At 38.8% G+C, this 27,604-nt stretch overlaps 1 protein-coding gene across 1 annotated transcript; it reads left to right on the plus strand.

The window, feature by feature from the left end:
* The first annotated feature begins 5,648 nt into the window (after positions 1-5,648).
* Positions 5,649-24,697, plus strand: sptlc3 (serine palmitoyltransferase, long chain base subunit 3). Its single transcript, XM_042010693.1, has 12 exons — positions 5,649-5,881; positions 7,870-8,061; positions 9,218-9,372; positions 10,679-10,827; positions 13,653-13,777; positions 15,026-15,119; positions 17,130-17,235; positions 18,426-18,645; positions 21,224-21,350; positions 23,121-23,256; positions 24,147-24,276; positions 24,396-24,697. The coding sequence occupies exons 1-12, from the start codon at positions 5,783-5,785 to the stop codon at positions 24,507-24,509; spliced, it is 1,647 nt and encodes a 548-aa protein (XP_041866627.1). The 5' UTR covers positions 5,649-5,782; the 3' UTR covers positions 24,510-24,697.
* Positions 24,698-27,604: the final 2,907 nt, after the last annotated feature.

A 27,604-nucleotide genomic window follows, 5' to 3' on the forward strand; every position in this document is an offset into this window, starting at 1 on the left:
ATTACCCTGAAGCAACACTCTGGTATCTTTTTTCCCCCCTGCCTGTCCAGCTACCTGGCTAACTGACAACATCAAGGAGATTTAGTGCAGAGCCTCAGTGGACCTGGTTGGGACGTTCTCAGTAGATGGGAAACAATAATTACAGCTGAGGGGCAAGGCTTGCTGGGAGTCTGGAGCCTTGCAGAGATTCAGTGTCATAAGGCCAATGGATTCCTGGGTGCCTGTTAGAAATGGTTGCTTCACTTGTCAAAGCAAGTAATAAGCTACAGATTTTGGCTAATTTAATTCTGGGAAGGTAATTTAATAGTTTGGCTGTCTGCTTAGTGACATACATTTTAAAATGGCCATTTTCAGACTTTAAATTCACAATCAGACTTGCATGCAGGTTAAACATTAAAACTAATTTAACTATTATTAACTATGCAAAGAAAGTCAGCTATAGTATCACTGCAGCAAATAAGTATTTAAAATTCCCTCGTTGTTATAATAATTTACCTTTATAATCATCACAATGTTTATGGGCTACAGAGTGCATGAGACAGCCTAAGAGGGTGCCTCCTATAGCCCTTCAGTGAATTACTCACTGTATCTGCAGGACTTAATTGGGGTCAACACGGACAATAAAAAGCTAACCCAGCACAGTCCACACAGCCCCTAGTCATGTCTTCATCACCATTCACTTCTAAATCCTTATTCACCATCATATCCCTGTTTCATTCACTGTCATCTCCTTTGTCATTCTGCTGCTCCCTTTTACTTTCATGTTCTAAGCTACACTGTATTTTTTCCACTCTCCCGATAAATATCTGTCTCCTTTCTTCTGCTTGTTTCGAAATAGAAACAGGGGAATCTTCCACCCCCTGTGGCTCTGAACACCCACTCAAGGTTAGGAGTGCTGCAGCTGCAAGAGTGAACAGATCAAGATTTTAACTGTCACGCGGCATAAACTGAGAACATCTATACAGCCCAAAGTATTTATAGTTCACTCTGTCACATAAATAAAAAAGATTTCGTAAGATTCTGATAAAAAGTGACTTTTCAATCTGAAAAGGCTATGTTTTCTATTACATTTTGCTGAGTGAAAAGCAAAAAAAAAAAAAGCAATAAAGTAATTTTTCCCATGAAACTTTTGGAATTGTTATTGTCTGTATAATTTTGTGCTCAGGCACAAAGTAACATTAAGACGTCACCTTTCCTGGTCAAAAGATAGATAAGTGTTTAATTTAAAAAAATCAATTTAAAAAAACAGCTATGCAAATGTACTAAGGTTGGGATAATGTGTTAAATGTAAAAGAATAACACCACAGAGTGTATAATATTATCAAAAGTTTAAGAGAATTGGGAGGAGTCTCTTTGTGCACAGAGCAAAGCCGAAGGTCAATACTGAATGGTCGTGATCTTTGGGTCTTCAGGTGGCACTGCAATAAGAATAGGCATGACACTCTACTGGAAGCCACTTCCAGAAATGACTGTCTGTGAACAGAGTTCTCCATGCAATTCACAAATGCAGGTTAAAGCTCTATCATGCAAAGAAGAAGCCAGATCCAAAAGAAATGCAGTCTTCTCTGGACCAAGGCTCATTAAGCAATGCAGAAAAGTGTTCTGGGATCAGATTAATCAAATTTAGATTTTTTATTTATTTATTTTTTTTTTGAAAGCCATGGATGCTGTGTCCTGCAGACTAAAGAGGAAAGAGTACAGTGTAGCCCTGTTTCCACCAATGGGTCATGGTCAGTATAGGACAGGTGAGTACGCATTTCTTTTGCATTTCCACAGGCAAAAACTGGGAAGGGTGCCATAATATCTATTCTAACCCATCCTACTTTTTTGGGACTTTTCCAATGGGGTCCCATTCTTACCGCTTAGATATACCATGGATTTTTTGTTGTTTAGAACCAACTGCCAAGAAGAAAACTCAAACTGCTGACTACAACAAACTGCTGGATGCCCGCCATTTTCATCCTTTGTTTCTGCATCACATTCTTCTTAGTTGTAAATCAAAGAAGGTGTTGCGGCGCTATAATATCAAGTAGAAGAGTCTGGGTACCAAACGGACTAGCCTGCAGTTCAGACGTTTTACCAACAGAAAACATTTGGCATATTATGAAATGAAAAATCTGGCAATGAGGGCCCAGGACTGCTGAGTATCTAGAATCTTGCAACAAACAAGAACTGGACATCATTCCTTTCCTAAGGGGCATTCACACCAGGATAGGCCAGAGGACTCGGTTTGATTGGGTGGAAATTTCAGAAAAAAAAAAACCCTCCTTTGGTTTGATTTGTGCTCAAACTGCACTTAACTCAAGCGGATATGTGGGTTGGTTAAATTGGACCTGTACAGGACTCTGGTCTTGGGGTTCCTCATTTTACTGTGGTGTGCAGAACACATGCTATTGGCTTTGTTTTTCCTCCTACTCAAATAATACTCACTTCTTTCTTTTTCTTCTTCTTCTTCTTCTTGATGCTTTATTGTGGTTGGCATATGTCACTTTCTTTGTGGTCCACTGGATAGTCCGTTTGCAGATGAACCAAGACCCCCGGCTTTCAAGCAGACCTCAGTCTGCTTCTTTGGTCCACATCGGAGTGCGGTTGGTGCGGCATACAAAATACAATGTGTGACAAAATATAGTACCTGGTTATATTTAACACAACAATCTGATATTTATTTTTTTTACTTGAATCCATATTTATTTATAATTTGATTAGATTATAAATTCCGTATTTGGTTGTTTCACTTTTGGCTGAAAACACACAAAAAGGAAGATATTTTTTGTTCGGACCTATATATGTACGAGAGGTCCGCCGCACACCCAAATTTAAGGAATTTGATTTTATTCTTAATGCAAGTCTCAAATGATAATAATGTCTGCAGGAGGTGTTTGAATTTAAAATGTAAATGTAAGATTACACAGTCGATACAAATTCAGTATTCAACTTTGTATGTTTTTCCCCCTTTACTGCTGTCTATGTGGATATTAAAATGAGGTCAACCAGTCCTGACGAAGAAATTACATGATTTAATGGCACCCCAGGGGAAGTTTAAATATAGCTCTGTTTTACAACTGGCTTCCATGGCATGACAGAAGTTCATCCATAAACAACTGCTCAAATCCTGAATGTGCCCTGCTTTAAGTATCCCCACAATTAAATACTAATATGTTAATGAAGATCTGTCCATCTCTTGATGCAAAATCTTGTATTTGCTTGCTTGTCATTGTAGGGAAAACAATGTGGTGTGTGAGGGAGGAGAATGCTGTCCCTTGCACTTCCACAAGATGGCAGGGCAACCCACTATCTATTGTTGGCCTCATAATAAATCTTTATTGGTGTGAGCATCCTGGACTCTACAAAGCATTTAATGAACAAACATAATGTTCTTCTTCCTTTATCAACATCCTAAGAGAGATAAATCCATGAGGCATATAAATAATTAGCAACATTATGAATGTAAATCTAATAAAAACATGCAAGAAGATCAAATATGAATTAGCATTCATTATGTATTTTAGGAAAACCCATTTAACATGACATCCACATGAAAGCAATGTAGATGGAAATGTCCCACTGGGTACTGTGGGGAGCTTATTCCCCATATGGGTTGCTTCACCATTTATCTGTATTCATGAAAATCTCTTTAATTGAGGTTTTAAAATTATTTATCACATCTTCAACAGTGTATAACAACCTTAAATACAGAGAAGAGAAGTCAAAGTGAGGAAATACAAGGATCCTTTCAGGAAATTATGACATCAATCAATATTAAACAGGATATATTTCAAGCAGAGCAATGAAGCCCGATCTTCAAACTGTAAGACATGAAAGATGAGTACTGTGGTGTAAAATGGAGAATATCCATGTGGAAATTAATTATATATATATTTTTTCTTTGATCCACCATAAAGACTGATCAACATTTACACAGAATGACAGCATGCCCGACTCCCTGATTACATCCAAGCAAAAGCGAAACAGTGGAATATTTAAATTGTGAATCATTAAAAGAATTGGAGAAAAACATCTGTGAAACCAAAATGAACAGTGCTGTCCAGATTGATGTAGCCTATCAAGCCTGACAGATGTAGGTTACATCTGCTCCCATTGGCAGGAGTAGGAAGCAAACGCGTGGCGAAGGGAAGGAGGAACCAGCTGCTGTTAAGGACTTATGCAAGACTCCAAGTTAAACTAAGAAATGTGAACACCTGTAAATCACTAAGACTGCTGCATGCTGTCCTGGATGGAGGCCAGCTTTTCCACATTGATCATGTACATTTATTCTATGCTTCCCACAGACACTCCGCAGTCAGCTTTCCTAGATTTGCCATATGCAAGTGTCAGCCTTCACACCCCCTCTCCTTACCTGCCACCAGTTTTGAGTTATATGAAAACTCAAACCCTGATAAGTTAGTCTAGTAAAAGCAGCTCTGAAATTATGGCAACTGACATGTCATGCCTAAGGGTCTTACTATTTTCAACAATAGCATCACACAGTGCATTCTTTGAATGTGTACCAGCCGTGTGCTTTAAATGAAGCATTCTTGACACATGAAAAGACAACACAATTTCCAACAGCAGTAGAATGAGAAAAGAGGAAATGAAAATAAAGTTGTAAGGGATCAAGTCATTTGTGTTGAAATTACATGGAAATGGAAGATATCAGACAAAGACACCAGCAATGAGGCTAAAAAGAAACTAATCAGTGTGTAGTAGATATCTCCCAAAAAATTCCTACCCGCATTGTATAATGTTCAGACATGTGCTTGCATTCCAAACTTCCCAAACTTCCGTTCCCTAAACACTATCTTTTTGTCTGTCTGCTTCTCATTATCGGCTCACAAATGCTTACCAAAAGAAACAGGTCATGTTCAGTGGAACCATAAAAACCCTCATTACACTTCTCATCACACTGGACACTCCAGCGCTATGCATATTTCAGTTTACTGTGTACCCACAAACTAAGTGCACCACGAGACCACAGAGTGGGTGTTGACCTTTCACAAAACAAACAGTCTCTTTGTGTTTACTAAAAAAAATGAAAATCTCAAAAATGTCAGTTGACACCAACCTGTCAACAGTCCACATACATGAGTGTCTTTACCAGCCTATTTTGAGTTACATTATGCCAACAGCAGCATGTCTGATTTATGGCACTTGAGTAAATCATCCACTAAAATGGTTAACTGCAATGACTGCAGATTTGAACACAATGTCATGCTGCAAAGCTGGAAAATCAAACAAAACCACTAGTGTTAGGGTTATAAAACAGAACTGTTAGGATGAGCTGGACTTTAACACACATTAACACCTACTGTAAGACAGCAGTCAAGCATAGTGATCATGAGTTTAAGTGTGTAAGTAAGCATCTGATGTATGCTTTAGAAGTAACTGTGAATGTATCATGATGAATTTAACATTATTGTTCTATATTTTTATATAAATGTTAAAAAAGTAATATCTCCCCACTGTTTTACCTTAACATAACTAATTCAAAATGAAAATAATTAATCAAGCTTAATCTATGAGGCAGTGCCATGTGGGTTTACAGTATTCACTTCTCACAAGGAAGATCTGTCACATTTACACGGAACAGAAAATGAAAACAGTCAGTTAAATGAATCGTGGTTGTTCTGAAGAAGCCTCCACTGCAGCTCGCACAGCATTTCAAAAGAGGCTGAACCCAAACAACAGGAGGAGGAAGTCACCTTTAGAAGTTCAGTAAAGCACGCCGGCTTCGTAGCCGACAGTTGTAGAGGAGACCGTCGCTCCTGTGTGCTTTTAGTTAAGAATGGCAAGAACGGCAGACGGAAACTTAAGACCTCAAATGAACCAGAATGGAGTGAAATGTGACGATCACGGGAAAAATGGCTATCACAACAAGAAAGAGGTATGTCTGTCAGGAGCTGGTAGGTGAAAATTAAGTTAAGGAAATTATATGTAATGTAATTCACGGCATAAATAGGTGCGCCTGCCCTTAGGTGCGGCCAAGGTTTGCCGCTCGACGTGTTTTCTTTGGCTTCTTACCTGAGATGACGTTGGTGACGTATGCAAGCTTTGTAAAATTCAGTTTCCACGGACTGCATCTTCACAAATTCCTTCTAAATGGAGACAGATAAATAAATAAAATAAACAAATTAACAAACACCAGCCCACCTTTAATATGTTAATGCAAATAGTAATTAGTGCTTAACAGCTGTTGTACCGCTTCATCTATTTTGTAGATACCCTAATACAGTCCAAGGAGTTTCTAGTTCCTGTAATGATCTGGAATAATTAAGGATCCCACCCTGAAACTCTTCCTCTTTCGCAGAACCGGATGCCTTGAGCCAAAGTGTTAGGAGGGCACAGTTTAGTTCCCTTTAGTTTACAACGTGAACTGCTTTTGATAGGTGACCTGTCCTGAGACTGCCAAAACCATCATTTCTAATCCATACAATGCTCATTTTTAGTTAACTGTAAACAAATAATTTTATTTTTAAGTTGGCTGTCACAATTAGCATAAAATTATTTTGTGTTAAAGCTAGCTACAGCTAGCTTAAAATGTGTATTTTTATTTAAGCTAGCTCCAGCTACCTATATGTTAGTTTGATGCTAGCAGTAGTTAGCTTAAAATTTTATGTGATCAACTTTAAAAAGTTCAGCTGGATATTAAGTTAAATGCCATAAGCATTTAGAGAATTTTAAAAGCATTAAAAAGAGGAAGAGACTGGAATGGACGTTATATTTATCCTGATGCCCAATATCTCTTCCTGAAAAGAATAATAGCTATCTGTTGACAGTTTTTATTTGAAGTTTTACCAGTTAGGTCAGCCATGGCTCTGAATGTAGCACTGATTGGTCAGATTATTCACCTGCAGCAGCACACACCCAACCCAAACTCAATTTACTTTACCACCAAGCTAAAATCTGGCTCACACTATGCAGCATACGTTATTTCTAACATTGTGTGCATGAGTAATGAATCCAGTAGTATGTTTATTAACACAATAAACACACTTATTAACAAGTATGGATTCATAGATCAATATTTCCAGCTGGCCAGAGTTGCACTTTGTAACACTCAGTTGTTGCCATCGCTCCTAAAGATAATAAAATCCTTCTGTACTAAAAGCCCATTGCAAACTGATTCAATTGAATTACCACGTTTTACTCCTTTCCAGACCCATTTTGCATCTTCTATATTAATATAAAGCAATCACATATAGAGGGCTGTTGTGTGTTCTAAACAGTTGTACTCGCCTCATGTTAAAGCAGGAAATAACCACTCAAGCTGAACTGTACTTGACTATAATGTGTGGAAAAATGCTTACTTTTACCACTGTTAATATTCAGTCTCTATTTTCAATTCTTCTTTAAAAAAGTAGAAAATCACAGATAAAGCCAAGTGTGATAAAATTACCAGCACTGAACAGCATAGTAATTTCTTGGAAAAGTCTGGCATTTTTCGCAGTTGCCTTAAGTTAGAGGAAGCAAACAAAGTGAGCCTTTTTTCTGTCGCAATAAAAAAGTATTTTTCATTCCTTATCTTTCTATCGCATCATTGTTAGCCGCAGACAAGGGAACCAACAACCCAGACTGGGATTTTATTGGGTCTAAAGATGTCACGCTATTTTATACTAAATTAAGCTGTTCAATAAATGACTCTTTAAATGGTATTATATGTAACAATACTGTGACTTGCTTTGAGTTATGATAATATTAGTTAGTGACTTACAGGCCACTGTCTGTCTTCCTTTTGCATCCAGGTTAATTGTAATGTTAGCCATTAGTGATATTATTCATTAGAATAAAAACAATTTTGTTAAAAAATTATTATGTCAAGTTGTGTACTCATCTGCAATATAAGACATCTTATTTGGGCCTGTTATTGAACAGAAAACTGGCCCTCGGACTGGCGTCGCCTCCAGACAGCCCAATCAAGAGTCTTTTGAGCAGGCACCCATGTATGTGGCAGTCATGACATACCTTGGGTTTGGCATCGTCACTCTGTTTGGTTACTTCAGAGATTTCCTCAGAGCCGTGGGCTTAGAAAAGTGCAACCTCGCACAGGAAAGAGAGGAACAGAAGGTAGGATAAACATGCTGTCAGATCACACAAAGGGATTTTGGGAACTTACACACATACTTTGGGCACGCACATACACCCAAATAATCCCTAAGCATCAATCCATTTTGTTTTCTTCCAATTATTTCAATTTTTCCTTAAGCTGTCCCTCATCTTTCGTGTTTTTGTCTGCACTATAATGTTGCCACGGGTGAAAGAGGACACCAAAGAGAATATGCGTTGAAGATCTAATTAAATCTCAACGGATTCAAGCTCTTTCTTTGTTACCGTGTTTCAGATTTTACATAAAGTCTTAACACTGCCATATAAGAACCTTTGTGTTACCATGGATTTGATTTCTTGAATCCAAAACTGCCATTAAATATGTTGGTAGCTTTTAAATTAGTTCTTGTGAAGGTCAAATGTATTCCCTTGAAAAAGCCTTTTAACATTTTTTGTGAAGTCTCTGTAGACAAATACAATAATAGATCTCAACAAGGGACTCTGCTCCCTGTGTGACAACAGTCACTGACAACATGAAGTCAAGGGAAAAGTAGCTTTACTATATCATCTCTTTGTTGTGGGGATAAATATATGAAGAGGTTAATGATATAAAGTTCTTAAATAACCTTAGTGACAATGTCATGGAAAATAAAATACCCTCTTCAGAGGAGATGAACAAAATGAGAGTGGAAAACCAACGTGGTTTTTGGAGGTTTTTTTTTTTTCATGCATATTCAGGTCAGATCTTGTAGGGGAGTATCTCTAACCTCAGTAAGGCTTAACAAGAAGGAGAGGCTAGAGGAATAATACGGCTGAAGTTTTATGCTACTGAAACGTAGCCTTGGTCACCATGGTTTCAGACAGTATGAAAGGAAGATAATCAGCTGGAGCTGTAGCACCTGATATGGTTACTATCAGATAACTGAGGGTGATCTCAGTCAAAGCAGACAGTCACCTTGAACTAACAAACATGACCACACATAAATGCTTATTTTACTCTACAGTTATCGGTGGAATAATGAGAGGACACAAGTATGGAAACATAAAGAGAGGCCAGACTCACTTCTTGTTATATTACAATTGTTGTTTCAATTCTTTTTTATGCCACTCCTTAAAATATAAAATGTATCTTGGTTCTGAGTTGTTGTCATTACAATATATTTCTCTTTGTTTTAAGGATTTTGTTCCACTTTACCAAGATTTTGAAAACTTTTACACAAGAAACCTGTACATGAGAGTACGAGACAACTGGAACCGTCCAATATGCAGTCTGCCAGGACCCGTCTTTGACCTGATGGAGAGGGTGTCTGATGACTATAACTGGACTTTCAGGTACTGTAACCCAGACATAAAATAGCTGGAATATATTTTAGGCTTATGATCATTTGCACTTGTGAGCCATTTATTGATTAGATGAAAAACAGTGACTACCTTAGCACAGCGGCACTTGGAAAACTATTTGAATTTGATAGTGAATATTGACTTGTTGTCATTTTTTTGTGATGTGGGAGAAACTGACTGATCTGATCAGATCCAAGGCCAGATGACTCCATAACAAGGCTTGTGGAGTATTTTCCGTTGGGTGTTGGGCATTTCCTAGAACAATTCAGAGCTGTGATGACCACTGCATCCTGGCACCAGATACCATAAGGAACCTCTAAAGGACCTGTGTCATACATGGTTTGTTGGCTTGCGAGCATGCAATGGACGTAATGTCTTGGCTTGTCAGGGTATACGTATACACTTTAATAAGTACAAATGCATCTCCAGCTCTAAACAGACAAGCATTTTTGAACTGCCATCTCTACTCAGGAAAAGTTCATGTGTGTGTACACACACACACACACATATATATATATATATATATATATATGCAAATATAATGGTATTTCCCTGCACCACAATTGATATTCTTCTGCTGCACACCAGGGTTATATTATAAAAAAATAAAGAGCATGAGCAGAGCCATGGTGTACAGCGATGACTTTATTATTCGGTAAAGAGGTAAGTGTAGATTACATGTTTCAAGAGGTTTAATGTGACTGGAAAAAGCAGATATGGGGCAGCCTGCTTGACTTTTTGTGGTGAAGTGTGGTGAATTTGTAAAGTAGTGTGCAGGTTCACATGAAATGTGTGAAAAAAAAGTGGGTCAGTAATGAAATGGAGAAGCTCACTTTAAATACTTCAAAATTCACTGAAAGTACATGCATTTTTGACTACCCTTGTGAATTTGGGTGATATTTACTTTAACTTAACTTTTCCAAGAAATGATTACACTTTTTTGAGGCCATTTATTTTTTTTCTTTGTTTTTTCCTTCTCTACTTTAACATTACATGTAAGTATACATACATTTTCATTTCATAATACAATATATTGCAACCTAATGTCTCAATTCAGGCTTGGAACGTCTTGGAAAAAGTGTGAAAGAAATGCATGACATGGATATTTCTTCTGCATGTATTCACTTGCATTCACTGTCACTCCCCTTACATAAACATTGTTTTGATTGCACTGCATATTTCTGATTAGCATTTACCATATTTAAGGCACTCTTAGTGTCTGAGTGTGATTGTGTTTAACAACAACTAAAAAAAGGAAACATAAATGAATATATTTTTAATGGGCATGTGCTTGCAGGTTTACTGGGAGGACAATACATAATGTCATCAACATGGGCTCCTACAACTACCTTGGTTTTGCTGAAAACAACGCAGATTTTCTGAAAACTGTGGCACATAGATTGCAGCAGTATGGCGCTGGGGTTTGCAGCACAAGACAGGAAATTGGTGAGTTTGTGGTCAGTGTGTAGTTTTGCACATAAATGAGGTTGTGTGTGTGCCATTTTCATCTTGAGAAAGCTCCAGTATGGATGTTAATTTAGGTTATAAGAGCTTTAAGGTTGTATATAGTGCTTAAAGGTCTTATTTGTACATGTTAAATGTGTTCTTGTCAGACCCCATTGCCACTGAGTGGGTTTAAAAACAAACTGATAACAAAACACCATTTCCTTTATCACATCCTATATACAATCATATAATATATTTCTTGCTAATTATTCTGTTCAAATGTTTAATTATGTGTCAGTGACACCAATGGTACATAAATTATTCAGCTTTTCTTTAATAATGTACTATAAGCACGAGTTGAGATACATATCAGTCCACACAGATGAAGCCATGTTATAGTGGAACATGTGACATCATTAAACAACCCTCTGAACATTAAGAAGGATGCAAACAAAATATATATGGATGTGTTGTAACAGTAAGGATCAGAAACTGGGATCTGATGAATTTTGAATGACGTTTTATCCTTTGAACTGTAGTGCAGCTTCAGATGGTGATTAAGCAACTGTGTGTGAATCCTATGTTCTGGCAGAGCAATGCTGCAGCGGAATCTAATAATTGGCAATCAGCTGTGTGTAATTCTTCAGAAGTTTTTGATGGGTAAACATCAAGGAGCAGGCCACACTTGGTGAAGTTTTCTTGAGAAAAAGTATTTTTCGCTCTGAGTAGGTGATGTGTATAGGATATGACACTTCTGCTGCCAGTTGCTTGTATATCTACTGAGAGCAGGCTAGCAGAAGGTGAGCTGGAATATAAACTGAGAGTAAGATAAGTTTCTTTCTAGCTTTGCATAATATCAGCAGTTTGACAGAGAAAAACCAGACGAATTAAAAAGTGTGCAATTGCTTCTCAGACACATGTTTGTCAGAGTACCACTCCTTCACCCTGCCCCACCCACAACCGAACTCCCAAACTATCCATTATTCATTTATGTGATTAATTTATGTGTTTATCTCTCTTTCAAAATTGGGCTGTTTTTGTCTGGGTTTCTAATGTGCATTTCAGATGACTCACCATGAGGGTTAAGGAAACCCAAACAATTTTCTCATGAGACCATAGCAGGAATAAATAATTGAAGATCCCAGCGTGTCTGTAGTAGCAGTGATGCTGCCATCACCACAACAATTTGTACTGGTGATGCAAAGATAATCCTTAAAATCTAATTTCCTTTAATGTGATTTCAATTTATTTATACTTTTTTAATCACAGAATAGATTTTGAAAAGCACATATGCCTCAGTCTCATTCTGTATTATGTAATATTTAGTTCTGGTTAGTTGGATTCTGGTTCTGCTCCTGTTAAAGAAGTTATTCTTGGTGCATAGCAGGGTGTTTTTACTTGTGACACAGCCAGGTAAAAGTAGGCACAAAGTGCACTGAAAGCACACCCAGTTAATAAACACGCATTCCAAACATGAATGGATCGATTTTTCAGATGGATATCTCATTGTGTCTACTTGTTCTCCAATCATTAACACACTACCAGTGAGATAATCTTATAAATCACATATTACCAATTCAGTGTGGATACCAAACACATAGCTGTAAAAATACCACAATAGAGCTGCTTTGCATGTGCACATGTAAGACTAAACCTGTGTTGGGTAACTCAAGTTGAGGTTAGTGATAGAAATGATTAACCCTTTTAATGCTGTGTTTTTCTTCCGGTCACACGTATACAATATAACAAACAGAAATAATTGTGTTTTTTCATCTTTGGCACCAGCTATTTAATCTTTCCACTCACTGGCTTTGGTGACGGGAATTGAAGTGATCAAGCTTAATAAGGCGTAGGTGTTATTATTGTATTTCAGCTTACTCAGCTAAGCAGTGTGAGCTTAATCTAATATAACTTCTCTTACCTGAAGAGTGTATAGACTAGTGGAGTAGGCTTCTGATGATTAATATATTAATAAGAAGGCAGAGCGTGCATATGAAGCCACAGTTAAAGGAAATTTTCTTTAAAGAGAGCAAATTCCAGTGCAGTCTGATTAAAATATAAAAAGCTACACATGCCAGTAGGGGCTGTAATCCTGAGTAGTCAAGGAAATGTTTAAATTGATCTAACTTGGCGCAAGGCCTTGATGGAAGGCACCAAATGGGAATCACCATATAGACAGAGCTGCTACACTTCATTAGTTTTGTACCCATCACTCAGTTTGTATTTTATTGTGCTGTCAGAAACATCTATCTTCTTTTTAATTAAATACCAACTATTTTTTCTCATGTTTATTTTGTTTAATTGTGAAACACTTTGTGATTTTTTTATCTTGAAAGGTGTTATATAATAAAGGTTTACATTACTTGTATAGTTACTGATTTAACTGTGCAATGAATGCACCATGAATATCATATTACCTGTAATGAGATTGTGTATTACTAAATTAATCATTAAAATCAGACTGATACCTGAGTAACTTAGTTGTATAATTGCTAGTTACTATTATTCCAATGTCACAGTAAAGATGAGTGTATTAAATTTTGGTTTATACTTTGTAGTATGCTAGTACATAGTGCCAGAAGCCAGCAAAAATATTAGAAGAAAGAGACTAGATGAGCCAAATTACAAATCCCACGAGAGCAAGTGGTGCTAGTGCTAAAGCGGGATGTTTGTGTTTGGGTCTTTGGGTTTTTATCAGCACCCAGTTATGCCTGTCATAGCTTGTGATTGGATTAGAAAGACCAGCAAGACCTCTGAAACTAAAGCATTCCCCTCTATGTGAACAGGTACAGTGATCATATAATTTTGTGATTTACACCTTGTAGGTAACCTGAGCATACACAAGGAGTTGGAAGAGCTTGTGGCCGATTTCCTCGGGGTAGAGTCCTCCATGACCTTTGGGATGGGCTTTGCCACCAACTCTATGAACATTCCAGCACTTGTTGGCAAGGTATGTAGTTTTGCACACTGAAAGTCACACACTGGATAAAAGTAATCCTACTGCATATGAGCACAACAGATTTGAATCTAATTAGCTCAGCTTTTGTTCCTTTCTTGCATATGGCCTAAATTAATATTAGCCAACCAAACTCTGCTGTGAACAACTCCCGACCACCCCCAGTTAATTAAAATGATAATTAAACATTACAGTGGCCAGAAGGAGAAGGCTGTGGGCTTACAAGGCTGCTTTCAGATGCCCAGATAAAGACAGGCAGGTTTTGTATTAGCAATACTTAAGGGTGTGACTACCCATCCTCTGGCCTCTGGGCACACCAGCCCGGCTCATGCGAAGGGCCAAAGTAACTAGAGGCAACACAAAGCATGAATATCTGTGATTGGTCTGGACAGGAGGAAAAGGAGGTTGACAGTTTAAGTGATGAGGGCGAGGTCATTTATGCAACTCAAGAGGTGCAGCAGTCCCTCAGGCTGTGGCCTTCATGCTAACCATGGGGGGAGGGGGGGCTCAACCCTCACTGCCAGCTCTGTCCATCAGGGACAGGGTGTGTCGGCACAGGCCTCGCTGTGCAGGCAGAGAAACATTAGAGTGACAGCTGTTGGTAGACTGGCTACTAGGCCAGCTGGACCCCAGGCCAAACCGAGCATATCTGTCACTGAGATGGTGTCTACACAACGTCTACAAGTCTTCATTCAGATTAATTCAGTCAAATGCTTAGAGCTTTAGTGTTATATATGCTAATGCTCTGTGCAAAATTTTATGAAACAACTGAATTAATTTGCATGCTGATTTTTATGGAATATGAAGCACTGTACGTAAAAACTGTAGTGTCTGTGGATCCGAATTTCATTAGACATCAAAGGAAAGGAAAAAAAAGCCTGTACAGCATATACAATTTTCTATCCATGGAAGACCTAGACACTGGCGATTTTGATTAATTCATGCATGGGGGCAGAGCAAGAAAAACAACTAAGTGGGTATATGAATTCATTTATGCTACAGTATATACTACAAGGACACATTGCATAACAGGATTTTCTTGTTTGTTGAAACGTGAAAGAAAGCAAGTAATCCTTCAGTGTGCCATGTGTCAATGTGAATTTCCTCAGCTTGTCAATAATCACAGATTACAATCAAACTAACTGAGATTTGTAGGAAAATTAATGTCAAGCTTCAGGAGAATGGTATTCTGCTATTGTTACTGGGACTGAAAGCCTTATGTTTGAAATTAATGATTTCCAGGGTTGTTTAATACTAAGCGATGAGCTCAATCACACATCTCTCATCTTGGGGGCCCGGCTGTCAGGAGCACATATCCGAGTGTTCAAACACAATAGTAAGTCCTATACCTTTCTCATTTGATCATGACTCACATTGCTTTGCTTTAAATTAGAGGTTTTTTATCATTCAAACTAGTTTTGCAGCATTATTGCTGTTTTAAGATTCACTGAAACGTAACACAACTTTTGTCATGTGAATGTCTGTTGAAGTTTCAGTGTGTTTGTGGCTGGTAAATGTGGTTTCTCTTCATTCCAAACGGTTGCTATTGTGAGAAGCACTTTACTTTTAGGATAGTGCAGGATTTGCTTGAGGGAAAAACCTTCTTAGCATTCCTCATTTAGAGCAGGAAATGTAAAAGCTTTGATGAAACAAGCTCTGTTTTTGGTCACAATTGTGTCGTATGCATAAGCAGCAGAAAAACAAACAGGTGCTTATTATCATAAAATTTGCTTTTACTCAAATTCTTTCTTTTCTCTTAGATCATCAGCTGCTAAGTATGAAAGACAAAACATCCATTTCACATGTAATTGAGGCATCCCTTTTTTTCTTTCAGCAGCAACACAAACAAGCCAGTCCTCTGCTAACAAATGTGTCCTGACAGGTACAAGCTCAGTCAGTTATGGGTCTTCCAACCAGACCCCAGAGGCCTGTCTAAAGGCAAAAAAACCCTCAGGCTCCTGAGCAGCTGACCGCTCCTTGCCCTAAAACGGCTTCACCAGACACTCATGTGCTGTGTTATTAGCGGGGTATTTGCTAAGAGGGTTATGAGATTAAAAGATTAAAATAAGAGTGATCTTTTTGTAATGTTGTTTATTGGTACAAATGCTCTCTTAGTGAGATCACGTGTTCACAGAATATTCAATGTTTAAGAGGTGTGTCTTGAAGAGAGATTTATCTTTTTTTTACTAGAAGGGAAACTGGTTTGTGCAGTCCAGCATCATCACATCTAAATGTCAGGCCTCTCAGTATATATAATACAAAGAAATTATCTTCTTTCTAGGTATCTCTTGGTTTTATTTATACATTTCATTTTTACTGAACCCATAGTTTTTATGCACCTTGAGGGCACAGAAAAGATGAGATAATATGCTCTCATTTTATGGATATTCATAACAGTGTGCACATCTTACATGGAGGCAAAGAAAACCATACGGACAACAATACCTTAAATCAGGCCACGACTTATCTTAAACAGCAGCTCAACTGTGAAATAAATGTTTTTCTTCATACTTGTTTGCTGTCCTCCACCCAAATATTGGTTAATAATTAATAAAAAACTTAAACATTTGGCCTGTTCTCTGAAGCTCCAAGAAGGGATATTACCAGCAGGGCCTCTGTTGCCTCTTAAGAAAACCTGCCTTTGTGGTGAGGTGGTGTTATTAATCATCTACACAGATTATTAGATATGACAGGTTTCTTTCCTGCTTGACAGAAAATGGTTGGATGGTAGTCATACTTTTAATGTTATTAAATAATTACTAAAGCTAGTCAACACTGCCATCTGCTGGTGTGCAGCGGAAGCTCATGAATGCTGCTCGAATCGTAACTCTTAAAAGCTTACTGGGAAATTATCATGGAAATTTTTTAACTATGCTGAATACACTGCATACATGTTTGGAAAAGCATTTATTTAGTTAGCTTGGTTTGTACTTTTATCTGATAAGGACATTGCAGTTGCCAGAGAGCAGCTGTTTTTACTCATCAGTTTGTAGAGAGTGTTTCTGCCAAATCAAGTATAGTCTTGTTTTGTTTTGTAAACTGCTTTGTTCTGTGGAAATTACAGCTGAATATTCTGCTGTTTGTGTTTGGTGTTCCCTGTGAGGTACAATCCTCTTATTGCTTCAGTCTACTGAATGGCATTTTGTTCACACAGTGGTGTTTACATTCCGGTATACCTGTATAGTCTATAGTATGGCAGACATACCATAGTAGTTTGAGATGTATTTACACGATAAGCTATTGACTGCTTTTTCATTGTTATTCCCTCATATTGTTCTGTGCTATTTGTTTGTTTGCGTGTGTGTGTTTGTGTGTGTGTGCACATGTGTGTGTGTATCTGCGTCAGACATGCACAGTCTGGAGAAGATGCTTAAAGAGGCAGTTTGCTCAGGGCAGCCTCGGACTCACAGGCCATGGAGGAAGATCCTGATCATGGTGGAAGGCATCTACAGGTCAGGCATAAGGCATGCGTCGTTATTCTGTTACACATATTTTGAATCAGTTTTATCAATTTTTGTAGGTATAAGTTTTTTAGATGGTCTTTAGCGGAGTTTTGCACTGCCAGACTCTCATAGAAATCTTTACACATAAGCTGAGGTGAGTTTGTGCTTAGAAGCACTGTAATGGTCTCCCTTTCAATTGCTTTACCTTCCTACCCACTGAATAGCAGATTGCATGTGTGTGCTTGCAGGTGGGTGCATGCATGTATGGGTGGGTAGCATTTGATTACTAGGGAAAGGAGAAACGTATTGTGTGGCTCTCCTGGAAGTGAGTTATCCCAGGTCTTAGTGACCCTGTCCATCTGCTCATTAGCTCCAAATCAGGGCCAAATGGAGCCACTGAGATTGACTTGGCTACACCCCCAAATCCAACTGTTTACTACAGCCATTTCTCTTCCTTCTCTCTTCCCTCTTTTTGCCCTCAGTTGAATGCACACTATATTTCAGTTAATCTGGTCTAATATATGACACTGTCAGGTTAACTATATTGTTTTATTGCACACACATACAATCTGTACACATACATTTCTATCTAATAAGAGGAAAGCCTGCAGCATCAGCACCATTTTTAGTAAAATTATTAGTTCCACAGCACACAGCAAAATTAATTTCACCTTATCAGGCTGCCTTTATCAAGCAATAATGTATTATGTCAACCTCAGACATCAGAGCAAAATGACGCCTTTCAGGAGATCTCTGGAAGAATAAATGCTCCATCTATCACATTCCTGCAACTTCAAAAGGCCCGGATAAGCATACTTTAGCTGTATGCCGGCCTTGCCTTTGATGTCCACAACGGTTCTGGTTCAACTCTGTCTTCTGTCATTTGGGTTGCAGACGTTTTCAGCCATAGAAAGCATAGCAGGTCAATGACTGCTCCATTCGCCAGCCATATAATCACTCATTCTGTCTGTTTGTAGCCTTAGAAGGTTTGCATCAGAGAGAATGAAATGAGAGGAAGGTGGGACTAAAGTAAAAGAGGCCAACCGAAAGATTCTCGGAAAACTAAAGCTGTGAAATGATGTAATATGCATTTAGAAAATGTGCAGATGCTCTTCACAGGACAGTTTGTTCATGTGGTTTATTACAGTGAAATATGTTAACTTGTTAATCCACTGCCAACTATGATTCTCTGTCTCTAGTATGGAGGGCTCAGTGGTTCGACTACCTGAAATCATTGCTCTGAAGAAGAAGTATAAAGCGTATCTGTACCTGGATGAAGCCCACAGTATCGGCGCAGTGGGGCCATCCGGGAGGGGTGTGACGGAGCTGTTTAATGTGAACCCAGCTGATGTGGACGTGATGATGGGGACTTTCACAAAGAGCTTTGGGGCTGCTGGAGGCTATATCGCAGGAAAGAAGGTTGCAATTGATCTTTACATTTTGTGTTTTAGCTACTTGCTTTCACATTATCATTGCTAGTCAACATTGAAGTATTTATTATACTGTTTTGTATAAATTTATCAAATATTTATAACTCTATATTTCATTCTCAAAAAGGAAAAAGCATTTTCACTTTCCTGTATTGTTAAATAGTTGACAGTATAGAACAGAGAAGACTGGTCTGGTTATTTGTATAGCATCATTTAAAGTGTTGTACATAAACCAATATACTCAAAAAACATAACACAGTTTAATAAAAAAAAAAGATGGGTTTTTCTGAGTCTGTTCCAGAGAGGGAGCTGACAGCAATAAAGGTCCTCAGCACTGCTTCACAGCACCAACAGGGCACCTCAGACTTTGCAGTGCTCTTGCAATATATCACTGTAACACCCTGGATACACAGCCTGTCATGTGTTGTGTTGCAGCAAAAAGAGAAAAGAGACTAATACAAAAGAGACTGATCTTTTTTCACTTCAAAAAAAAAAAAAAAAAACATGACAGAAGTTTGTTTGCCTCCACTAAAAAGTAACATCGTCCATCATCACTGTTCAATGCACCAGTTAGCACACCTATGAAAGTGTGACCTTGGAAACACAACAGAAAGCTTGTTAATTCTCCAGTTAAGCAGACACTAGTCACGATTACATGCAAAAATGATCGTCCTGGACCCAAATAGGGTCAACATTGGATCTGCAGATAAATAAGTGGTTTTCATCACATTGAAATATTTCCAGTTGCCATCAGTGACCATAGTGGTCACTGAGTCTTTTTATACTTTCTTTACATTGCTTAAATTACTTGGCAAGTAATGTCTGTGAAACAGGATTAAAGCAAGATTAAATGCATCATGCAACATGATTAAATTTAGTATTGGATATTTGAAATTATTGGGAATGTTTTTTGGGGCAGGTCTGTTTTTAAATATGAATGGAGCAACTCATGTGTCCAGCAAATGTTCACCAAGCTGTAACTCTGGGCCTTTTTAGATTCCTTTTTACTTCATTAAAAAGTACATTTTAGTACATAACCGCACTGGTTTTGTGGTAGTTGATTAAAAAGCAACAGAGGAAACTGCCTTGTTGTTTGAATTAGGTAGTGAGAGAGGGACCCTTACTTCCTTCCTTTGCCGTATGTTAGCTCCATCCTGCTCTGCCATAATAAGAAGGTAAAGCTGGCAGAGGGCCAGCCCCTTCTTGTGGCAGGCATCGGAACTGCGCTCTAAATTTAACAGGATGACTTTTAACAAGCATGATAATGTTTGAAGTATGAACACGCTGCCTGGTTTGACAGCTGGTTGTAGTAAAACTTGTGAAAGAAAAAGGCAGGAAAAGAAAGAGAAACCCTTTAGATTTGACGTATTTGTTGTTGTGGTAAAGTCACTCAAATCCTACATTAAGTGATTTCGGGTTTACCAACAAAAGACTCTGCAGATGTGTTCTGGAAAACATTGATGTTAAGGCTGTTTTATAAGAGCACCAGAAATAAATAAGCCAATAAATGCTCCCCCCCAACTCCTTCTAATTCACTTCAACCTTGCATATGAAGGCTTTAATAATTAAATTAACCCTATTCTCAGGAACTGAGTGGAAATTATACAGACTATGCAATGTATCTGTAAAGAGCCAAGTATGTACAAGTGTGCACTCCGTTTTGAAACCACTACTATTCTGTGGCTTTTTGAACTTGTAGTCCACTGCAGCGCCGTGACCACTGTGTGGCTTTGGAAACACTCTGAGATGTCACTCCATGCCCCAGGCATGAGATGGATTTTGGACATGTTCTCTTAACTAGCTTATCTCGGTTGCACTGAAATCCTGCAGAACCACAAAGCTGTGAAAATCTCCTGCCTTAAATGAAAACAGATGGCAGGTTGTTCCAGGGTTCTTATACTACGTTTTGAGCATTTCCACAAAAAAAAAAAATCCCTTCTCCTTATGTGTTTGAGGGAGTAGCAACCCCCGCCCAGTGGGGACAGATGGTGGTGAGTGGAAATGGTGGCCAGGCATCATCTCCGGCTACGTGTCATCACCTTGCACACGCTCGCCACCACTGAGCAGCAGCCCATCACCGCTCTAGTCCTGCTCCAAACCTCAGACCACTTACACACACGTGCTTTAGGACCCATGACCAAAAACACTTCCCTGAAATGCTGCTTCTCTCATGTCAACCACTGGCTAAATTAATCTCCTGCTGACATTTGGGTAATAATGAGCATGACAATCCTCATTCTGGCTCATTTTGTCATTGGTTCCTGCTCAAATTAGAGAGCCAGCTCCCTCCGAGTGGAGAATGGGAAGGATTCCAGAGATATTTTTACAGTCGATGCCAAGATAGTCATAGTAACAGAGAAATGACCCGAGGTATTTTAATTACTGCTCAGGTGTTGGGCATACATGAGCGCCCTCTAGTGGTGAAAAAAAACAACTGCAGGCTGTGCTACATGTGAGATGTGAAATGAAATGTTTTTCTCTGAATGCAGAAAGTTTCCTTACTGTTTTAAAATAACTGTAGAAACAATGTTTTGATATTTGTGCTGACACTTTGTCTAACATTACAGGAGCTGGTAGACTACTTGCGTTGTCATTCTCACAGTGCAGTATACGCCTCAGCCATGTCTCCTGCAGTTACAGAGCAGATCATACGTGCTATAAAATGCATCATGGGAAAAGACTGGAGCACAGAAGGTAAGAATCTGTGCTCACCAGAGCTCTCTGCAGTAAATGACAGCCAATGTTTGCTGATGTGTATACCTGTTTGTGTGTCCATCCATCAGCAGAATTGCTCAAAAACTTCTAGGAAGGTCTGGTTTAGACATTTTTTTTTTTTAACTTCTTCTCTATAATTTTTTAAGGAAACAACAGCAAATCAAATTCATAGAACAATGCCATTGTTAACATTAGGAGCAAGACCTGCAGGAAAATACAAACAGCTGCTTGGTCAGAAAATGTGGAAACAATTACAGAGGTCTGCAGTGGTAAGGAAAGGGGAGTCATGCAGACCCAGAGCATTTTCATGTGTGTGCTGTGAGGAATGCTGTTCCGCTGAAAAGTTACTGCTTTAATGGCATCAGACACAAGGGCAGGGAAGCAGTCATTACTAGACCAGTCAAGGTCCAACCAGACCATTTCCTCTTGTGCAGTAGTTGTATGTCTTTAGCTGGATGAGGATGAGTATGTCTAGTGATAATGATAATGAGTAACTGACAGATATTTCTAGAACCTAAGGCATACATTATAAGGGAAAAATAGGCAGCTATGTAAGCTGTGTGGCTAATGAAAATAAACACGTCTGGGGCAGTGTGCTCTTACGGGTTAATCAGTATAAGGACTAAAGCTGAGTGTGTTATGGTTGAGGTATATTGAGGGTTCATGCAGAGATGAATAACTTTCATCTGGCTCTGAACCAGACATGCTTTGCATCTGACGTAGCTTAAAGCAATAGCTGTTGTGGAAAAATCAGTTTTGACCTGTCTTATAGGGAGGCGGCAACACAGCAAACAGAGCAGGCTGTCAAAACATCAGCTCCATTGTCCATCAAAACACTAAAAAAATCTCACCGTGACAAGAAACTCTTTGAATATCTGCCTGATAAGACTCTTATCTTTTTCTCTTAGTCTGCCTCCATCTTCATCTATCTCTTTGATGTTAAATTTTGCGTCACTCTGACGAGCAGCAACATCCACACATTCTCGCCTACTCATATGATTTGTGTGTCTGGCAGCGGGTTTTTGACCTCCATGGCCTCTATCTAAGCGGAGAAGAACAATTTACAAAATGGGGCCTGTGCTTTTTGGCAGATGTCCGAATGTTGTGTGTTTTTTCCTTACTCCCTCCTTCACTCTCTTTTTTGCTTTGCTGAGATAAGGGGATTTAAAGTGTTCTCTTACATCTCTTTGAAAGAACTGCCAATCTGTTCCCAGGTAGAAACAGAGCTGTTGTTCCAAGGCCGGGCCATGCCAAACAAAGCAAGCAGGCTCCCCAGAGAGTCACATTGTTGGGAATCACAGGGGGTCGGCAGATCACGCTGCCTCTGCTGCCTTTGATGTGTTTTCCTGTGTGTTCATCTAAAACACTGTACATTTGGCATTATTTATATTCTGTTTCAGTCATGGCTAAGCTTCAGCGGCAGTGTGCAAAAACCATCATAGCTAATTTGTCAGCCCCCCGATTTTGGCAACAAATAAGTGTGTATACTGTGCTGTCAGGCTGACTAAATGAACCATCTGCTGCTGCAGCCGAGTTGTAATCATGAGCAACTTCACAGAGGAGGTTAGCATGGCCCAGATGGAGGTGCAGGCCTCAAAATGAGATGCCACTGCAAAGAACTCACACTACATAAGCTAATGCTGACATGTAATGCTGCTCCCTGAGGGGGACAGTGGAAATATGGAGGAAAAAGCAGCGAGTTGATGCTTTACTCATGTACATCTGGTGCTGTCCTTGTTTTAATTGGAGGCATTAGACGGATCCGCCAACTGGCAGAGAACACCAGGTACTTCAGGGCCAAGCTGAAGGAGATGGGCTTCATCATCTACGGCAATGATGCCTCACCTGTAGTGCCGATTCTGCTCTACATGCCGGGCAAAGTGGTGTAAGTGCACTTCAACTCTCACCTACAGTAGTACAGAAAAACAATCTGGATTTTTATTGTGCTCCAGCTTGTTCTGAAATGGTAAATGTTAACCTCGGGATCTTTTATTGTCACAAGCAATTTTAGGTCAGCTCACTGTTTATTATCTCTAATGGATCTGGATGGCAGCCATTTTACTTTTTCTTTAAAGTTTTTCAAGAATCAGCAGAGTAGAGCAATGTAGTCTGTAACCACTTATGAGGCAACGTCGGGTATTGATTAGACATGACTGTGGATTGTTTAAGCCACTCAGGAATATAATCAATTAGGTATTAAGTGTCTTTCAGAGCTAGTCAGAACTGATATCCATGAAAAGTTGATCAGTAATTTGCCATAACCTCAGATTTTACATTGGTCTGTTATAAGGAGCATCAAGTTTTACCAACAGCAAATATTATCTGTAAAAAAAACAAGTGTATTAATTGTATTTATTTAAACCACTGTCAGAATATGTTTAAAGGTTAAATGACTCTAAACCACTCTAATCACACATCTCAGCTGAATGATTAAGGATTTGGAGTTAATGAACGAAGCATCATTATCTGATGTGTAATTTAGAGAGACAAAGCAGAACGCTACTTCTTGCTATTGTGAAGACTTCACACTTGAGAAAATGGTAATCAAATGTTGCTCTGTGGTTTTATTGAACTCTGAAGTAAGCATCAAAAGCAGTTCTCTACTTGGTTAAGGCTTGTATCAATCCAGAAGCACACCCACCGTGTTGCAGTGAAAGTTCATACAACATTGCATCATGGCTGCCTTTTTATGAGTGTTACACAGAAACAATTTAAGGGAGAACTTAAGGTGTTTTGTAATTAAACTAATGGTTGTATTTTATGGTTTCTGACCAGGGCTTTCGCTCGAGAAATGCTGGAGAGGAAAATAGGTGTGGTTGTAGTTGGCTTTCCAGCCACGCCGATTACAGAGGCCCGGGCTCGCTTTTGTGTGTCTGCAGCTCACACTAGAGACATGCTGAACCAGGTGAGCACAGAGACAATTTACCAAAATCATATTTATTCCCAAGATTTTGGAAAGTACTTTTGTTTTTTTCTCCTTGTTGAAAATCACCGTCATGCTCTGAGCTTTTCTGTTTCTTTCAGGTCCTGCATCATCTGAATGAGGTGGGGGATCTTCTCTGTCTGAAGTTCTCACGGCTGAAGCATTCGTCCCTGCCTGACCTCTGTGACGAGACAGACTTTGAGCTGGACACTTGATTTGACCCACGACACCTGAACTTCACAGTGTCAAAACTAAACATCCTGTCAACCCATAAACACATGTTGTAAGGTAGCAACTATACCTTACAACAGAGGTGGGACCAAATGTTTGGCAGCTGCTTTTCATGTGTTTGTAACACAGTTTGATTCAGCAGAATAACTTTCTTTTTTTTTTTTTTTTTTTTGCTGCCTTTCTTGAAAATGACTCCTTTGTATTTTTATTTATGAATGCTTATGGGAAATTATTTGCACGTGCATTGCTGCACAGATTCAACCTCAGGTAATTTGTAAAGTATTGTGTTTTATTCCACTTTTGAGATAAATCCCACATTGTTAGCTCAGCTGCAGTAACATTTGAAGACAGTTTTGTCCATTTTAGCTCAGAGGAGGGCTTGCATTTTTACACCGTTATATCATTGTCTATATTTAGACGTTGGAGACTTTTTATGGAAGCATTTTTTGCTTCTCATAAATTAATAACTAATAAATGAATGGTAATAATTAGATACTTGTATACTGTAGCTGAGAATGTGATGTAAGTGTTCCCCTTTGCTTTCTTATGTGAAGAAAAAGCAGTTGTTACTTTATCCTGCTGTTAGACTGCTGAATAATTGAGCCTGTTGATTTTTTTCTGTTTTTTTTACTAGAAAAAATGTACATGAATACTTCCTGAATCTGTTTTGGAACAGAAAGTTTGATAAATTGTCTTACTGACGTATTTCCCTGAGCTGTTCTTTAATAACTGTTCTAATTTCCTGATCCACGATTATTTGCTTTACTTACAGCTGAACACATCTAGCAAAAGATGACAGCGTCTGTGTTCCACAGTGAACTGTTGTTATAGAAAAATTTGCTCTCTGTAACACCACTTTCATCTCCAGAGTAAATGACAGCCTTCCTGTAAATAATAGATCTTGCAGCAATTACTTCTTTGACATGTAGTTAAATCCAGACAAATAAAAAAGGTGTCGCAGCTTGTTTTGTGGCAAGACTGCTCATACTTACCGAGTCTAAACAGCTTAATTGTTGATGTTTTAAAGGCCTGCTGTTCTCTTTCACACACAGTGTAGCAGTTGTGAAGGTAAGCATGCAGAGTATTCAGCACCTGAGCCAACAGAAACCTAACCTAGCAATTAGCGCTGAACCCAAATTCTCGTGGTATAGGGTAATCATTTGATTAACGCAGGAAGGATTATGGATGGATGATATATGTGTTTTCGCAATGTGTGAGATTGGTTCTAGTTGACACTTGTTTTACCTGAGGATGTAACTATGTTTTGTTTTCTTCTCCATAAGCAACGTAGTGATGGCATTTTACAAGATAAAGAATCAAATATGCAGCTATTGGAAAAGCATGTTAGATAAACTACTGACTTAGATGTAGCAAAAAAAGAAAATAAGATTAAAAAAAAAAAACGCTATACTGAATTGCTTTGTTCTGTAAGTGAATACTTCACATCTGGCTCCTATAGGCAGAAACAATAAGAAACAGCTTCTTTAATCATTAAATCTGTGACATCATACTAATGCTGTACTCCATAAAGATCTGGAGGAGGGGCTGAAAGGTGGCCTCATGTGTTGCATCAGGGTGCACTAATGTTTTCCGGATGTCCGCTATTAATTTTTGTTTACTTTCACCTTTAGTCCAAATGTGAGCATTGTTAAACTCGTTTACAGCAGAAAGCATATGTGCATAGAAAGAATCTGAAAAAGTTTAATTATTCTCAAACATGAGGGCAGTATGTCACAGGTGTAGAGTTCATATACTAAGCTCCCATGTGATTATTGAGAAAGGCAAACTTGAACTCGTTAAGACTTACTATTGGCATTTTTGCACAGATGCACAGCAAATAATATCATTTTCTGTTTTTTTTATATTAATTGTGAGAAAGAAATTAAGTATTAGATAAATATTATATTGGTTGCTTTTTGTTTCAAGTTAAATATTTGTTTTCTCTTTATTTATTGCTGTTGATGTATTATTAAAGCTAATGATCCATTATAAACATTTCCACTTAGGGTAAATTACAGCCTACCTCAGGGGTGTCAGTTTCAAAACAGACCACTGAGGCAAAGTGACAGATAACACGGATGACAATCAGGCAAGGTGGGAAGCAACTTCCTCTCAGTCACTGGTAACTGCCTTCAGCTGCAGCCAAAGCGGCAAATGGTCCACGCTGGCATTCAAAACATCTGCGCAGCCAGACCACTAGTGGTAGGGCCCCCAGAGACCTGCCTTGCCTGCACCAGCCTCTTTTGAACTGCAGATCCAAATACACTGCACTTATTGGAATGGCATGTAGCTGCTATTCTGAAGGGGGATCCTCTGCTACGCCTTTGATGTCCACCAGTGTGTCCAAAGCAGGCAAGCCATCCTCGCTGCTCTCTGTTTTCTATTTGGACAGAGATTTTTTTTTTCTATTCTAAAGAGGGAGTTTTGAAGTGAAGCAGACAAAGCACAGATTTACATGGTTTGGACAGCTGTGCTCTGCTTGGAGTAAGACTGAAGATATCAGTAAAGCTGTGTAGTGGGGAGCGTGTTCTTGTCAGAGCATAAAGAAGTAGGACAAGGTGGCCGGGTGTTTCATAAATACAGAATTAAAGGTTTTTTTTTGTTTGCTTGTTTTTTTTTTTGTTTTTTTTGTTTTTTTGCCTAATTGAGAAGAAAAATAGACCACATCTTATATACATCTAACTCGAGTCTTTACACTATTGGCCCCTGGCTTTCCTCATAATGAAGGAGCCATAACTTCTGTCTTAAATGAGTGTATAGGGCTTCATCAGAAGCGACTGACTGCCAGGATCAGTGAACTGTCACCCAGCTGAGGCAGCAGCATCCCTGCTTGGTGCATAATTTGACACAGCAGCCTGTCCTTTGAAGAGGACAATAAAATGTCTCACATTGACTAATCACATTAGACCGTTTGTCTTGATTAAGGGAAGTGTAACGGCAGCATCCGTTTTACACGCAGATTGATTGGGCTGCTGCTGTACACACCTCAACAGGAGACGCAGACCTCCTAGAAGAGTGTTTTCCTCTGCAACGCACCCAGTGTGCCTTCCAGGGACCGCCAGCTGATCCGGAGGTCCTC

Source organism: Melanotaenia boesemani, chromosome 16 (assembly GCF_017639745.1).
Source record: "Melanotaenia boesemani isolate fMelBoe1 chromosome 16, fMelBoe1.pri, whole genome shotgun sequence".
Classification (NCBI taxonomy): domain Eukaryota; kingdom Metazoa; phylum Chordata; class Actinopteri; order Atheriniformes; family Melanotaeniidae; genus Melanotaenia; species Melanotaenia boesemani.